This window comes from Callospermophilus lateralis, chromosome 1 (assembly GCF_048772815.1).
Source record: "Callospermophilus lateralis isolate mCalLat2 chromosome 1, mCalLat2.hap1, whole genome shotgun sequence".
Lineage (NCBI taxonomy): Eukaryota > Metazoa > Chordata > Mammalia > Rodentia > Sciuridae > Callospermophilus > Callospermophilus lateralis.
In genome coordinates, this window is record NC_135305.1 from 58,326,559 (window position 1) to 58,344,986 (window position 18,428).

General features: G+C 33.5%; 1 protein-coding gene across 1 annotated transcript in view; it reads left to right on the forward strand.

Moving 5' to 3' along the window:
- The window catches only part of Ptpn12 (protein tyrosine phosphatase non-receptor type 12), a 110,741-nt gene that overhangs the window by 74,523 nt on the left and 17,790 nt on the right, over nt 1-18,428 (forward strand). The window contains exons 10-12 of the mRNA XM_076834998.1: nt 1,048-1,125; nt 1,223-1,321; nt 7,676-7,761. Of these exons, the coding sequence (XP_076691113.1) occupies nt 1,048-1,125; nt 1,223-1,321; nt 7,676-7,761 (263 nt within the window). The remainder of the gene's footprint in view (nt 1-1,047; nt 1,126-1,222; nt 1,322-7,675; nt 7,762-18,428) is intronic.

The following is an 18,428-nucleotide window of genomic DNA, read 5'->3' on the forward strand; positions in this document are numbered from 1 at the left end:
AAAAAAATATTTTTTAGTTGTAGACCAACACAATACCTTTATTTTATTTATTTACTTTTATTTGGTACTGAGGATTGAACCCAGTGCCTCACATGTTCCAGGCAAGTGTTCTACCACATGAGTCCCAGCCCTGGCCCCTAAACATTTTTAAATCAGTCTTTATTTGATTGAATTTGGCTTAACATAAATGTAATAATCATAGGCCTTAATTATTTCTCCAAAATTCTTTTTGATGTCTACAATGATTCTCTAGCAATGAATTTGGGAAACATTCACAACTCTTCCGTCTTCCTCATCACCTCAGAATATCCTTGTTGATCAGCTTATTTAATAGCTATGTTTCAATAAACTTGTACTAGTTTCTCTCCCATTTAGACTGTCATCTTCCTTAATACAAACATTTCCAGAGTATTGGATCTGCTCATGTTAGAATTGCCTTGTGGTGGCAGTACTTCCAATTCCAAATATACAAGGAATTGTGTAGGCTGTTTTACAATCATTCCCTAGAGACAAAACTGTTGAATCTGTATGTTTACCTAGTACTTTTAGCTGGTCCTTACATTGCTGATCCAGGAGATGCTGGCCTGTAGAGTTAAGACTAAATTGTGTATTTTTTACAGTTTGATCCTGAGGAACATTATCTTCTCTCTTCCTTTCAGTACCTTCTCCTCTTCCTTTTAATCTTAGTTTTTGTCCATATCAAATTCTCAGTCCTCCAAGTAAATTGTATATTCAAACTGCCATGCCTGTGTATATTTTCTTCACTTTTTATGAAATAACCTTATTTTCATAGGCATCTTAATTGTCACTCCACCCATCAAAGTTTATGATAGACTCTTTATTCCTAGTACATTGTAATCATGCTTTGGCTGGATATTAGCTTTGTATCCACAATGCCACATTCCATGTCTAATATATGATGAATAGTTGTGTCTAATGTCTATAAGAAAAGAAATGAAATAAATGTATCTAAGATCTGTATGAAAAGTTGGTCTTTTTTACTGTGTTTTGGAATAATCCAGATTTTATAATTATTCCTTCTTTTAGAAAATACCAGAAGAATTTAATGTATTTAATTTAATACAAGAAATGAGAACTCAAAGGCACTCTGCAGTGCAAACAAAGGTACAGTTGTTTGTTTTACTCCTTAAACTACGTTTTCATAAATGCCTTGTTTTATTTAAATGTCTTTTCCCTTGTTAATCATCTGTCTCCCTGATAGGAGCAATATGAGCTAGTTCATAGAGCTATCGCCCAACTGTTTGAAAAACAGCTACAGTTGTATGAAATTCATGGAACCCAGAAAATTGCTGATGAAGGGGTAGGTGTTCTTGACCTGTTAATTTTTGCAAACTTTTTACCAAGCTATAATATTTAGCTTTTAATTGTTTCCTTATATTTTAACTAACATAAGAATAGCCACAACAGTTATTATTTTTATCTAATGAGATTTTATTAAGTTGTGAATGTTTCCCAAATTCATTCTTCATGTTTATATCTGTGAAGTCATATAATTCATAAATTACTTTTTAAAAATGTTACTGTATTTTTTTCTCCCCCCACTCACCTAAATAATTGTGAGTTGTTTTCACTTAAATTTTATTTTGTTCTTCGCTTGACAATATGAAGTTTTGCAGTTGTTTTTGTATACTGTATGCTATTTAAGCAGAATTATAAGCTCCCTTTTGTCATGTTGTAGTTCAATGTCACTTTAGCTTTAAAAGAGCTTATCAGATATTCATACTTTTGACCTAACAAAAATTAGGTATTCTCATTAGTGTTTTCATTTCTGCCTCTGTTTTGTAATAGTTCTTTCCTTGTTCATAATGGTGCTAAGTTTTGGGGTAGAATTTCTTTATACGTTTATCATAGAACTATCTTATAATGAACCAAATATGAGAAATTAATCGTAAAATTATAACTTGTTTTCCTTTTTCTCTATTAAATGGTTTTGTCAATTTCCCAGAGTATTCATTTGAAATTTCTTAGTTTTTCAAATAGATATTTATTAACAAATGCGAGTCTTAGTATACCTTCAGGTAATCTAATCGTGTTCCATGAATTTAGGAACTCTGTGTATTCCCTTTATTAGCCAAGTGACAGTTTTAATGGTGTTTTTTTTTAATAAAATATAACTTTTATGTTTTTATGTGGTGCTAAGGATCAAACCCAGTGCCTCACCCATGCTAGCAAGTGCTATAACCCCAGTCCTGTTTTTAAGATTTATATACATTGGTCTGGGGATATAGCTCCATTGGTAGAGTGCTTACCTTACAGGCACAAGGCTTTATATATATGGCTCCTCTTATTCCTTCATTAATAAAGAATGATCATACAACTAGGCTTTACATCTCCATCTCTTTTTCCCTTTTGTTTAATTAAATCCTGTTATGTAACCTGTTCTAAATCTAGCCACATTTTTTATAAACGAAATGTTTTTTCTTTTATAAAATTTATCTAAAACAAGACATTTACTATTTCAATATGACTTTTCTTTAAACTTTAATTGGAAATATTTTCATTTTATTCCATAAATGCAAAATTAATTCAAACCTAAGGTTTTTGTATTTCAGAAATGTATTTTAGACTACCATTTTCTTTATTATATAGTAGTGAAAAATTTAACCATTACTAACCTTTACATGTTTAATAAGATGTATAGGAAATTCTTTTATTGCAGTTTTCAGTGTTACTTTTTTTATTAAGCTTTTTGCTATATTTAAATAATTTCCAGGAAATAATGCATGATAAATATTGCATTGCTCTCTCATCTCAATATTCCTATTACCTGATCTTTATTAGATTTTTATTTTCTCACTCCTTGTTTACTAGCCTGAAGTTCACACTAGGATTATAATTTTGTCATACAGGTTTGTATTTAATGGGTTAGATATTTACAGATGACTAAGAAATATAATAAAAAAGTCATAAATTGGATAAGAAGAGATGAAATAATACCCAGTATCAAATAAGTGTTGATTTCAAATCTACTTTCTTATCATTGTCTGGTAGTAGACACACGCTAATTGTTGTTGAGATATATGCAAATTGTGTATTCTTTAACAGTGTGTATGCATTCTAATAAATTATCATTTGACTATTTATATTGTATGAATATCATAGAATTATCTTAAACACAAACTAAGACAGCTACCACTATTACTCAGCAATATAATCTTATGGACCACTATCATGTGTGTGATCCACTGTGGAACCAAACTTGGTATGTGGTACATGACTGTATGTTTATATCCCAGGTGGATGAATTGATTAAAAAATAGAAAAATAAATGGATAGAAGAAAATAGATAGTTTTGTAACATTTAAAAAAAATCTTACTCTTTTGGAATTTTTAAATATAAAATGACTGTTTTTATTAGACAGGTATATGTAGTTGGAGATTGTTAGACCCACTTAGAGAAATGTGGAATCTAAAAAAATGGGAGAAATCATCTTAAAACTGTGTGGTTGAGTAAAATGAGGTGTATTTCAAATAAACAATTATGTATATATATTTATTGTTATATATATTTATATTTATAAAAATATATACTTACTGTATATATAGTAAATATATATCTATAAATATATTTATAAATGTATACATTTACTGTTCCAAAGCTATAAGAAATAATAAATCTCTTATTATTTCTCTCACAGTTTAATTCAGAAGTAAAAGTTTTTAAAAATCTGTATTCCAGAATTATTTTTGTAGAAATTTTAGTTTGAAATAGTTTTGGGTAGTATAAGACTCTACAGTAAATGATATTTGTTAGAGCTGTTTACACCTAAAATGATGTACCGAGTAGGGGAGCTAAAGAACATTTGTTCTGTTGTATCATATTGATTCCCATTTAGAAACACCTTAGTAAGCAAAAATCTGTAAGGTATGCATGCGAGCCTTTTTATCTTTGATATAAAGGACACCATTATTAGTACTATCAACACTAGGATTTTCTTTTTTTTTTTTTTTTTTTTGAGAATTTTTTTTAATATTTATTTTTTAGTATTTGGCGGACACAACATCTTTGTTTGTATGTGGTGCTGAGGATCGAACCCGGGCCGCACGCATGCCAGGCGAGTGCGCTACCGCTTGAGCCACATCCCCAGCCCAACACTAGGATTTTCCATTCTAGAATGAATGATCAATAATGTGTGTTATGGTCCTTCTGTTGTGTTTGTTTTATACATTTTAGAGGAATTCTGAATTCATTTAAATATTGAATTCTGGAAAACTTCCTCAAATGGAATGTTCTGTATTTTTAAAGCACATATATTCTTAAATACTTGATACTTAGGGTCTGAGCCTTTCTTTTTTTATGCGTGGCCTTTTATACAGCTCTGTTAAATGGAATACACAAAATAACTTCTACAAGCTCTGCTTGAAACAAGAGATTATACTAGAAACCTAACCTTCCTATAGATTAATTTTTTAAATACTTTCAATTTTGAGAGTTAGTGATAGCTTCAACAGGTAATAAAAGCATCCCAAGAGAATTGTATAAATCAGGACAAATGAAATAATAAAAAAAGATCAGAAGATGTAAGAGTATATAACAAAATTATTATAGGTAAATACTGGGACATCTAAGAATATTATTCTAATATGAAGTCTAGTGACCAGGTTTTGTTCCGGCTGTTAGGTGGTAGGTTTCCATTGAGTTGCAGTTCTGCATTGCCACATTGGTTGATTTCACCAGATGAAATTCATCTTTATGATGTTTAGAAAGCTTTTTTTCTTTTTTCCTGTTAATGGCTGTGTCATTCTGTCTATTGACTCCCATCATCATTTCATTCACCCAGAAGGAGGAATTCTTTATATCACATATAGTCACTTGCCTACAAATGTCCTTAACTTCAATACCATTCCACCTTGATATTCTTAGTTTATATGTACATTTTTTTTTCTTTCAACTGTAATATCTTTTTTCTTTGATTGCACAGCTTCATGGTACTTTTATCACCTTAGGACTTTATTAGTATTTACTTTTATATTTTTGTTTGGTGATAAATCCAGACTTTACTTCTTGAAATTAAATACCATATCCTTTGTTATCCTCTTGACTGCTGATTTTTTTTCATTGCCCTACCTACAGTTCCAGATGTCCAAATGCTCTGAAAGCCTAGTTTTGTTGTGCTTTGATTTTTGTTTGTTTCTGTATCCAATTTTTATAGTCATTTTGTAGCAAAACCTATTAATATGGCATGAGGCTATATGTTGTACTAAAAAAAATTACCATTTTTTGGTTAGAAACTGTTTACTCAAAACAATTTTATGTAATTCACCTTTATTTATTTTATTTTTGTTGCAGTATTGGGGATCAAACCCAGGTCCTCACACATGCTAGGCAAGTGCTTCACCACAAAGCTGCATCCCCAGCCCTCACCTTTAACTTTTATTTAATGTAAAATTTTAGATTTTTGGTGCAAAGTAATAATGAGTGTTATGAGAATATTGTGTGATTAATGAATCAGTAATATGTCAGGGATCTTTATGATGCAGGGCCTCTATAAGTTCTGATGGTGTCTGAGGATTTAAAACTGTGATAATCCAAACTCCTAGGACAGTAATATGTTGTACTTGTTTTTTACCTGTAATGATCAATAGTCTTCCACTTTCATTTTCAAAAGAGCCCTGATTTGGGTTGTACATTATATGGTCACCTTACCAATAGCACATATCCTGAAACAGATATTTTTATAATGGTGGGTAGCTTGAAGTAATGATGAAAGTTTTCACTTTTATGATGTAATTGTTGTCTGGTCAATTGGTTAGTTGTATATTTAAAACTCTTCTGATCTATCAAATTATATATTAGGAGACAGGGCACACTGAAAATTGCTGGGAAGTTGAGATCTCTGTTTTCTTTAGTTGGAAACACTTTAAGTAACATAAATTTAAAAGAAAAAGAACCTGCCATGATAGCCATGGTGGAAATGTCTTTTATTTATTTATTTATTTACTTACTTCTTTTGCCCCTGAAGCAGGATCTCACTAAGGTCTCAGATTCCTGGACTCAAGCAGTCCTCCTGTCTCAGCCTCACAAATGGGATCACAATATATACTGGTTGCACTTGACTAGAAATACCTTTTGATAAATAACAAAACAACTGCACTCTCAAAGTTCCTTTATTGACAGAATATGCTGAGAGCTTTTTTAAAAAATTATCTGAGATGTAGGCAAGGTTGAAAATGATTTCTGTTTTCTGTTCCAGAATCAACAGCCTGGCTAGAATGAAACTAATTCAAGAGAGAATTTTATATAATAATTTTATAGTCCTAAATCTCTAAGATTCTTGTAGTTGTATTAACTTTGGATCCATCAATGCAAATGATGTCATTATTAACTCTTTTTTAATTTATTGTTTTTAGATAGACATGACAGTAGGGTGTATTTTGACATATTACACATACATAGAGTGCAGTCCATTACAATTTTTATCCCATTCTTGGGGTTGTACATGATGTGGAGTTACATTGGTCATGTAATCGCACATGAGCATAGGAAAGTTATGTCCAATTCATTCTACTGTCTTTCCTATTCCCATCCCCCCTCCCTTCCCTTCATTCCCCTTTGTCTAATCCAGTGAAATTTTTTACTTCTCTACCCTCCCTTGTTATGGATTAGCATCTAAAAATGTTCTTCACAGCAAAGAAAACAGTCAAGAACATGAACAGAAAAATCTTAACCACGTGCCCCTCAGGTAGAACATTAATCTCCAGTATATACAGATTACTCAAAAAAAAAAAACAAAAAAAAAAAACACACAGATAACCCAGTCAGTCAATAGGCAGAGGAACTGAACTGGCATTTCATAGAATATTGGTCAACAAATATATGAAAAAGTGTTCAACATCTCTAGCTATTAGAGAAATGCAAATTAAAACTACACTGAGATTCCATCTCACTGCAGTCAGAATGGAAGTTATCAAGAACACATGTCATTGGTTCTTGTGCCTCACAGGAACCATGAAATTCTTAAATGGTCTCTCCAGGCCTACTTAGTTAGCAATATAAATGTTACACTCCCTAATGGAGTAGGGTATTTCACATGGTGGAAGTGGGTGGGACAAAGGATGTTTAAAATGAATCCTAGGACCAGTTTTAAGGTACAGTTTTAAGATAGTAAATGGGAAGTCATAGTAGTACCCAAAAAAGATTGAGAAAGGTGAAGAATAAGCCTTACTTTGTTGACTTTTTCCTTATCTATACATATGAAGTTTCTATCTTGGACAGTTTGAGTTTTTAGAGTAGCATTTAAAATGTGCTGAAATGCTCAGGTACCCAATTGATTTTTTTCAGTAACTAATAATGGTTTATATAAATTATTCTTGTTGAAGTTTTCTCCTTTAGAGCCAGAATTTAAGAACCATTTTTTACTTTGCAAAAGTAGCATTATTTTAAAAATTCAAAAGCCAGGGGCTGTGGATGTGGCTCAAGCGGTAGCGCGCTTGCCTGGCATGCGTGCGGCCCAGGTTCGATCCTCAGCATCACATACAAACAAAGATGTGTCCACTGAAAACTAAAAAATAAAAAATAAAATAATAAATATTAAAAATTCTCTCTCTCTCTCTCTTAAAAAAAAAAAAAAAAGCCAGAAGCAATTTAGTTGAAACATAAGGAAGGGAAATTATTTTTTTCCTAGCTTTAGTAAAGTATTTTTTCCTTTGGCAGAATGAAATTAGCACTGAAAATTTGGTCAGCTCCATAGATACGGAAAAACAAGATTCTCCTCCTCCAAAACCACCAAGGACTCGCAGGTATTGTATGTCTTTGAGTATTTTCTTTGGAAGGATACTTGTATTTTACAGGGTGTTAATTAAAATGATTAATCGTCTGTATTTCTAAGTTACTTTTTTAGATGTTACTTTGTTTAGGATGTAAGATATGTACGGCAATTGATTTGTTTCTGGTATAATAAAATTTTTTTTTAATTATTTTGGATAAAATGTCTGTGGTGTACTGTACCAGAAGACAGTCAATCATGAATTGACTATAGCTCCTGTTTGATACATGTTATAATTAAAATTTTAGTTATTCCAAAGAGTTCTTATTTTCTTTAATGATTGTACCAATAATATGACAAAAATTGTACACATGTGTGTTTAATAACATTACTAGCAAAGTAATTACCGTCTCTTCTTTTACTTCTCTTTTTGGGATGGGGACAGGAATTAGCTGGTAAGTTAGTTACATGAAATAATGGAAGGAATATAGACAATCATAAGGATGTAATTTCAAATCCCTTTCATCAGTTAGCTCTGGAGTTGTTATTTATTTAATCCTTAGGATTTGGATGGAGGAGCGGGTGGGCAGCAGTGGTGACAGCAGGGCTTAAGTATTGTCCTGAGGATTAAATAAGACAAATAAAATAATTTCAAGTGTTTTTTCTGGATCTGTCCAAGTTGATTGACCTTCCTTCAACTTAGGATTTTTTTATACAGGGTACACCAATTCTTAATTCTTCCTCCTTGAAAGTTTGCTGCAGCTTGACTAAGTTCAATGAAGTGGTTAGGATTGGGTCTTGCCCTTGATTTGCTAATACCAAGGGATAGCTCTAATGTGATCATCCCTCCCCCGCCCCAAAAAAAAAGCCTACAACTTTCCTCAGTAGCTAAAGATTTGGCCAGAATTTCTGTATTCCCCAGGAGTAGTTTGTCTCACATTTTGATTAGGCAAGATTCAATCTGCTTGTGAAGGAATATTCTGGATATGGAAAAGACACCTTTGTACTCTGGTCTAAAGGGGCTTTTTACATTAGGAGGTATTTCAAATTTTAACTTCAGTATTTTTAAAAAATATTTCTTAGTTATACATGGATGCAGTATCTTTATTTTGTTTATTTACTTTTATTTGGTGCTGAGGATTGAACCAGAGGCAAGCGCTCTACCGCTGAGCCACACCCCAGCCGCCTTAACTTCAGTATTGATAAACTGAATAAACTAAAGCTTTTCTTTGAAAATTCTTTACTTCACTGTATTGAGATACAGTGCTGCTTTTTAAAATTATTAATAATTAGTGATAATATGTATGAAGCATCGAGCTACATGCTTGACCTGTAGTAATAGGTTTTTAACATATAATTATTATAGTCTTTGGAATGCATTTCAAAAAGCAAAAGGAAATCAGGAAGCCAGTATAGAGAGGTTAGGTCTCCACATTTAAATGTTCAAGTTGTTAAACTATGGGATAACAGAATTTTCTAGTAATTCTTTCCAGTTTGACTTTCACCTTATTATCTATCAAAGTTGGCATTTTAGCCACCTGTGGGAGAAAGCCAATTGAAACCTATGAACTGTTCTCTAACTTCTTTGTTCCAAGTTCTAGGGTCCTAAAAGAAAACTATTGATCTTAAAGGTACTTAAGAAGTATGCTTGCCCCCTAGTATCTTCAGATTTGGTTTTTGAGATTGAACCAGTGTGGAAGCGTTCCAAGTGTATGCTGGTACTTATGATTTATATGTTCTTCTACTTCGTAACAACATATAGTAGTGGCCTCTTCCTAATTTTGCAGAGGAAAAAAATGAATAGAATGCTCTACGTTTTAAACCTTTCTCTTTTTTAAAACTTGGCTCATATTATTCTTTAATAATCCAAAAAGATGATAAGGCAGCAAATAAGTGTTAGAAAAATATTTACCTTAAGATAGGTTTTTATTTGGCAGGCACGCTCAAAGTTTTATGTGTGTATAATTTTATTTTGCATATGTAAGTCTGGTTTTTTGTTTGTTTTTTAGGGATGGGGGGGGGTGAGTTCCTTCATACAATAGAGTCAAACACCAGAATTTCATTGTTTTCCACAGAGAACTTTGTGACTTTGTGACTTCTAAGTTGAGATGAGTGCTAGAACCCATTGTAAATTGTTACAACATAATTGAAAATAAAGTCACAAAATTGAAAGATTGATAAAAAGTGCTTTGTTTTCCAGTATATGTTACTCTCTATGAGTGCAGTAACAAGTTCATTAATTGTTTAAAGTGCATATTATTGGAGAAAGACTCGAAAGAAACATTCATGTTTGTTGATTAGATTTAACTACTTTTCTGCTCTGGTTTATAAATACTTAAATCATGTTTGTTTGTTTTTTTAAGCTTTGATGGCTTAAATTTTTATTGGTTCCTTTTAGTTTTACATGAAAATAGAATTCATTTTTACATAATTATATAAATGGAATGTATTTTATTCTGACCCCAGTACCTTTCCCTTTTCTTTTCCTGCTCCCTGCTCTATTGATTTTTCTGCCATTTACCTATATTTTTAAAAATTAATTTCTTATAGATATACATGATGGTGAGGTTCGCTATAGTATATTCATATATGTATATAGGAAAATTATGTCAGAAAAGTCTTTCCTTTTTCCATCCCCTCTCCTTTCCTTTCATTCCCCTTTGTCTAATCTTAAATCATATTTCAAACAGCAGATTTCATTGTCTGTTTTTAATACATACTTTGTTAAGCTAATAGAATTCTCTATGCACTTTATTTACCAATACTATCACTTTGGAAATATACCTTGTTTGCTATTTCTGCAGACTGTCACAGATTTACTATGGAGACACAAAAGAGTTTATACCTCAGTAAATTTTCTTACTATGTTTAACATTTCAGAAACAGTGACAGTATGCTTGATGCTTTTTTCTAATGCCTCTCTAGTCAAACATTTTAACTAGGAATAGGGTTGGGAGGAACACAGTACGATTCTGTTTTACACATTTTGATCTCTAAGCTGAAGTAAAGATTTATTGAAGGTTTAGTTATGTAACTGATGATAGAAGACTTGGGAATAGCTAAAATCTCTCAGATTCTGGATATGACAAAATACCCACAGAGGTAATAATCCTATTAAACACTAAAAAAAAATTTTTTTTAAGGAAGAAAAAGAAAAATAAGGAGATAAAACCAAGAAACAGTGATGTAGAAACCATGAAGGAAAGAGGTTTTATTGTTTCCATTTTGTTCTGTTCTGTAGTTTGGGGGGAAAACAAGTGCTTTATCACTGAGCCATACTTGTGGCCCCTGAGAGTTTTTAATACGGCAAAAATATATTAATATCTCCTTCTTTAAAATGTCACCAGGGAGAATGAACTGGAATTTCAAATCTATTTTGTCTGAAAGTGAGGTCAAAGCAAAGAGCTGAGAACTGTTCAGATGGAATAATTTAAAGCTACCTCATTTGGAAACCTTCAAATAGCTCAGGATGTGGTAGAACATTGGCGATTTAGGACCTTGGGAAAATGGCAGGTGGAAAATTAGTGAATGGGAGAAATCCATAGAACACAAAACAGTTAACATTCTACTTTACCTTTATTTGTTTGTTTAAAAAATTCTTTCTTTTTTGAAATTTATTTTTCTTATTAGATTTTTTAACAAAAACTATATTAAACTCAAATAAGTTGCCTTAAAATGTTTAATTTATGTGAAAGAGAGGAGCAAAATAACTGGATAAGAGAAAAATCAGTAGCATTTAAATGGAAAGTAAAGCCTTTAAGTCAAAATGCATTTATTTGCATTAATGAAAGAAATTAAAAGTTTTTGGCTGGAAAAGTTAAATATAGTTTATCTTTGAAGTTACACTTAATATATCATTTCTAGCCATGTGTGGTGGCACATGCCTGTAATACCAGCAGTTCAGGAGGCTGAGGCAGGAGGATCTCGAGTTCAAAGCCAGCCTCAGCAAAAGCAAGGCACTAAGCAACTCAGTGAGACACTGTCTCTAAATAAAATACAAAATAGGGCTAGGGATGTGGCTCATTGGCTGAGTGCTCCTGTGTTCAATCCTTATACCAAAAAAATAAAAAGGAATACAAACAATAAAAGATGCTGGAGAGGTCATAGAGAAAAAGGAACACTTTCACATTGTTGGTGGGATTGTAAATTAGTACAACCACAAGGGAAATCAGTATGGAGGCCTGTCAAAATACTAGGCATGAAACCACCATATGACCCAGCTATACCATTTCTTGGCATTTATCCAAAAAGAATTACAGTCATCATACCCTAGTGATACATGCACTTCCATGTTTATAGCAGCCCAATTCAAGTACCGAACTACGGAACCAGCATGGGTATCCATCAGTGATGAATAGATAAAGAAAATTTGGAATATATATACGCACACTATGGAGTTTTATTCTGCCATTAAGATAAATGACATTTTGTGATGTGCAGGAAAATGGATGAAACTTGGGACCATTGTGTAAATAAGCCAACTCAGAAGGTCAAGGGTCATATATTTCTGGCATATGCAGAAACTGTAGAAGAAAAAGGAAAGGTGGGTGGGGAAATCTTATGAAAGTCAAAGGGAGATCAGTAGAGGGAAAGGGACCAGGGGGTGAGAGGAGGGGAGCAAGGGAGAAAGTTCTTGGGAATATTGTTATATTCTATGAATGTGTGAATATGTTACAACAAACCCCATAATTATGTACAACTATAATGCACTAATTTAAAAAATGCAGAAAGAAAAAATTACTGTATAGACTTCTATTAAGTCCATTTTGATTTATAACATCTTTTAGATCCAAAAGTGTCTTTGCTGATTTTATATCTAGACAACCTATCTAGATATATTGAAATCACAGTATTACTGTACTGGCATTTATCTGAGCCTTTATGTGAAGTAGTGTTTGTTTTATGTAATTAGTTGCACTGACATATGGGGTGTAAATATTTATTGTCATTATTTCTTTTTAGTGGATTTTTCCCTTATTAGTATATAGTGATCTCTTTGTCTCTTCTGATTAATTTTGGCTTGGAGTCTGTTTTGTCAGATATAAGAGTAGCTACTGTTGCTTGCTTTTTGGGTTCCCTTTACATGAAATGTAATTTTCCATCCTTTGATTTTTAGCCTGAGTATGTCTATGCTTGTTAGGTATTTCTGTTGCAGGCAATATTCACTTGGGTCTTGCTTTTTTAATTCAGTTGGTCAGTCTATATGTATTTTAATTGGAAAGTTGAGATCATTTACATTCATTGTTATTATAGAGAGGTATATGTTTCTTATTTCCTGCCATTTTGATTTGTTTTAGTGTTTAATTCAATTCTAATTATCATTTGATTAGCTACTCTTATTAAAGAGATTAAAGAGATTTATTCTTTTTTTAATTTGTTCTAACTAGTTACACATGAGAGTAGAATGCATTTTGACACACTATACATAAATGGATTATAACTTCTCATTCTTCTGGTTGTGCATAATGTAGAATCACACTGGTCATGGAATCATATATGTACATGGGATAATAATGTCTGATTCATTTTACTATCCTTCCTACCCACATACCACTTCCTCTTCCTTCACCCAGTTATCCTCCCTCTTCCTCCACTCTATAGTCCAAAGTATCTTATTGTCATCCCCCCCATTCCACCCTCACTTATTGTAAGCTAACATCCATGTATCAGAGAAAACATTTGGCCTTTGGTTTGCGGGGATTGGCTTATTTCACTTAGCATGATATTCTCTGGCTTTATCCATTTACCTGCAAATCCATAATTTTATTCTTCTTTAAGGCTGAGTAATATTTCATTGTGTATATGTACCACATTTTGATTATTCATTGTTGAAGGGCACCTAGGTTGGTTCCATAGTTTAGCTACTGTGAGTAGAGCTGATAGAGTAGGCCCAAACCTTCACCAAGTTGGCTCAGGAACTGACTTCCTTAACAATACTCCTAAAGCTCAAAAAGTGAAATCAAGAATCAATAAATGAGATGGATTTAAACTAAAAAGCTTCTTGGCAAGGATTGTTTATTTAATTAATAACATGAAGAGAGAGCCTACAGAATGGGAGAAAATCTTTACCACATGTACCTCAGACAGAACATTAATCTCCTGAATGTATAAAAACTCAGAAATCTTAACACACTCACACACACAAAAATAATCCATTCAATAAATTGGCTAAGGAACTGAACAGACTCTTCACAGATGAAGAAATACAATCAGTCAACAAATATATGAAAAAATGTTTAACATCTCTAGCAATTAGAGAAATTTAAATCAAAACTACTCTAAGATTTTATCTCACTCCAGTCAAAATGGCAGTTATCAAGAATACAAGCAACAATAAATGTTGGCAAGGATATAGGGAAAAGTTGCACTCATACATTGCTGATGGGACTGTAAATTGGTGCAATCTTTATGGAAAAGCGGTAAGGAAATTGCTCAGAAAACTTGAAATGTAACCACCACTGACCCAATTATCCTACTCCTCAGTTTATACCCAACGACTTAAAATCACCATAAAAATACAGAGGTTTATTCTTCAAAAATTTTTTTATGTTCCTTTGTTTATAGTATCTGTCAAAGTACTTTCTGCAATGCTGGCTTAGTGGCCATGAATTCTTTGACTTTATGCTTGTATTGGAACAGTTTTGCTGCTTCTTTTATTCTGAAGGATAGCTTTGATGGACTAAGCAGTCTTGGTTGGTATAGATTTTCTTCAGTGCTTTAAACACATTATTCTAAATTTTTAAATATTCTTATACATCCGATATCATGCTGATTGGCTTACCTATAAATGTAACCTGACATTCTTGGGGCTTTAAAATTTTTATCCTTATTCTGATGTTTAGTATTTTAATTATAATGTGTGGTGGAGAGATTCTTTTTTGGCCCTGTTCATCTGGATATGTCCTATGTGCTTAATCCCAAGATTTGGAATTTTTTCTGTTATTTCACTGAATATGTTATCAGTGTCATTGGCCTGTATGTCTACTTTCTCAGTGTCAATGGACCTTAAGTTTGGTTTCTTTATGTTGTCCCAGAGTTCTTGTATATTCTATATAGTTGATTTAATACTTTCTGAATATTCAAGGCTAACCACCTTCTCTTCAAGCTGTGAGAGTCTATCTTCTATTTGGCATAATCTAGTGGAGACATTTTTCAACTGAAATATATTAATTTGATTTATGGAGTCATTTCCAAGATTTCTGTTTGGTTCTTTTTATAGTCTTCAGTCTTTATTGAAATGCCCTTTCTTGTCTTGTATTTTCTCCCTTAGTTCATTTCTTGCATCATCTTTTAATTCATTAATCATTTGAATAATCAACTTTTTGGATTCTTTGGGATTTTATAGGCGAATTCAATCTGGGGTAGTTATGAACTTTTTGAGGCATCTTCTTGTTCTTTTTTGTCATGTTTCCTACGATACTATATTTGCACATCATTGTAATGGGTTCCACCTTTTTATATGAGGGTCTTTTAGTACGCAGTTTTCTCTTTATAATAATCCCTGGGCTAGGGCAGGGGTATATTTTAGCCTCAACACAGCCAGTCACTATAATCAAAAGTGCTGAGTTCAACCACTAGTACCACTTTGATAGTACCCAGCCCTTAAACTACCACTTTTAATGCCATTAAAAGTGGTAGTTTAAGGGCTGGGGATTGATTGCTCAGTAGGTAGAGTGCTTGCCCCGCATGCACAAGGTCCTGGGTTCAATCCCCAGCACTGCAAAAAAAAAAAAAAAAAAATAGTTGGTAGTTTAAGAATATACCATATCTGGTCATGGTTGTGCATGCCGGTAATCCCCACAACTCAGGAGTCTGAGACAGGAGGCTTTCAAGTTTGTAGTCAGCCTGGGCAACATATTAAGACACTCTCTCAAAATTTTAAAAAAAGAACAAAATTAGAAAAGGCTTAAGACCTAGGGGTGTAGCTTAATGATAGAGTATCCCTAGGTTCTATCTTCAGTACCACACACACACACAAAAAGATCAATATATACTACAAAAGTTATTACTAATGGCCTCTGTAACTTAACCAATGAGAAATGTGGGTGAGAAATAATATATAATAGTCTCAGAAGGTTAAGCATTAATGATAGTATGCTAAATTAATTGTAAGAAGAATAAAAACAAAGAAAAGAAAAAGGTGGGGGAGATAAGGAAGACTGAATATAAAATTGAAGTAAGAAGGATGAAGGAGAGGGGAAGGGAATGGAGATGAGAAAAAAGAAATGAGGTTACCTGAGAAAGTTTCCAGTTGATTGACAAGATATAATTAATTGTATATAAATTATATATAATATAAAAAATGAAGGAAGACATTGTTATGTTACACAGAGCAACTAGTACAACTAAAAGTCATAAAAAAATGTTTTGTATTCTTCTTGCTGAGGTTTTCTAAATAGAGACATTTTTTTCCAGAGTTTTAGAATCTCCTAGTTATGAGGATGTTTGTGTGACACAAATATCATGCTGTTTGTTTTCAACTCTGACCCAAACCGGCCAAACTTGTTAGGGGAGTCTGTCCTCTTCTTGCCTGGCAGCAAGTTCTGTGGGAGTGTTACCTATTTCAGAGCAGAATTCACCCCAAATATGGCTGTGTTATTGTGACTTGGAAATAGAGTGTAACTCTGGCAGGGCTGCTCATCAGTCCTCTCACGCATGCAGTGTGGACTGATTCAGACGGTCCTGTATCCCCCATTCCAAGAGCCTTAGTCTGTGTGCTGGGAAAAGGTGTGGGAAGTGTCCAGGATGCACCAGCCTATTCTCCAGACCCTTCTGGACTTGAGGAGATGACAGTCTACAGTAGAATTTTGTGGTGTCACCACTTTCCACCCAACCTTGATCCTTCCCAGTTCCACACCAGCAATTTCAAATGAAAGAGACCTTCCCTATTCTTTCTCTACAGACTTGCAAATTGGCAGTACTGTTCCTCTTGCCACCCAGAGCTTCTCCTAAGGATGTTACAGTTTCTATCCTGTGCTCAGATTGATTCCTGGCTTGGGTACCTATATTGATCCAGAGAAAAGTAAAAACTAAGCATCTGTTGGTTCTTGGGTACTCAAAAAGAAAGTATAGTAAGAACAAGACAGAAATAGAAATTTTAAAAGGAGAAAAATGAAAAACAAAGGTAAACTGCAGGAATTTCTAATCTCCTGTTTGGGAAGTCCAAAGAAAGAATCTAACCCTGTCAACACTTCCCTGCTCTCTCTAAAATCTGCTGGAAGCACTGAGACTCTCCCAAGCTGGCCCACTTCAGTATCTGAAGGAATTTTCTGCACAGGTTGCAAATCTGTTAGTTAATGACACCTGTTTTTCTTGAATCAGCAGGGGAGATTTTTCTTCAGTTTGTTTGAGGAGGGTTTCCTCCCTCTTCCATTGAGCCACTGTGCACCCAACACTGGTGCAGTTTATTCTTTTTATTAATTCTCTTTCTATTCTAGAAATCCCTATTTGTGGTTTTCACCTTGTGGATAGTTCTTTCAGTTGTCTGCCTTACTGTGTCAGCATGCCACTGCATGGATACCGTATAGTGGGTTCCACCAGTCTGCCATCAAATCTTCTCTTCTTTTTTTTGATATTGCCATGTCTTCTCTTTATTCATTTTGTAGGTAGTTGGTGATGTGTTGAAAATGATATGCAATGTAGTGAACTCAGTAATCTTACAACAACCTTGATCAAATGGATTTTTTTTTTTTTTTGGTGTTGGGTATTGTATCTAGGGCCTTGCACATGCTAGGTAAGTGCTTTACCACTGAACTACATTCCTAGCCCTTTTATTTTATAGTGAGACACTAACAGTCTTTGTTTTCAAGACTGGCCTCCAACTTGGGATCCTCGTACCTCAGGCTCCCATGTAGTTGGGGTAACAGGCATGTGCCACCATGCCCAATGACAGGGGTATTAATATCCCTCGTTGCCAAAGAAGTTCACCTGCCTAGGCTTGCAGAATTCCATTGAGGACACAAATCTTTTGTTTTCCATATTGAAGGGTTTGGGGACTGTTTGTTATTTTGGTGTTGGGGTTTGAACCCAGGGCCTGTCGTATTACCCCCAGACATTTTGGTTTTTTTAAAGTGCTGTGTTCTACCTCTTTAGTTGTTATTTTCTCCACCCCTGTATCTTTCATTTCACCCCATTTTGAACTCCTCCTGCATTATTGTAAGGAAAGTAATTTTTGTGGGTTTCCATGAAATATGAGTTGGAAACAAAGGTTATATAATTTTTCATTCTAAGACAGTCAAATTTAAAAAGAAGAAAGTAAATTTTTCTTTATTACAAAGAGCCTGTGTTTTTTCGGAACAGGTGGAATCAGGAATAATATTTAGAAGAAGAATTATACAAGTCATATTGTTTCAATTTGATGGGTCAGTACTATCTGGAGGACTTTGGTTTCGAATGTTAGTGAAAATAGCCAGGTAGTAGCGCGTTTCTGTAATCCCAATGCCCCAGGAGGCTGATGCAGGAGGATATCAAGCAGAGCCAGTCTCAGCAACAGTGAGGCACTTAGCAACTCAGTGAGACCCTGTCTCTAAATAAAATACAAAATAGGGCTGAGGGTGTGGCTTAGGTGGTTGAGTGCCCCTGAGTTCAATTCCTGGTACCAAAAAAAGAAAAAAATGTATTTAGTGAATATATGAATGTTGAATACTGTAGTAGAAAATGTATAACATAATTTTTGTGACTAGATTTTAATATAATTTTTGT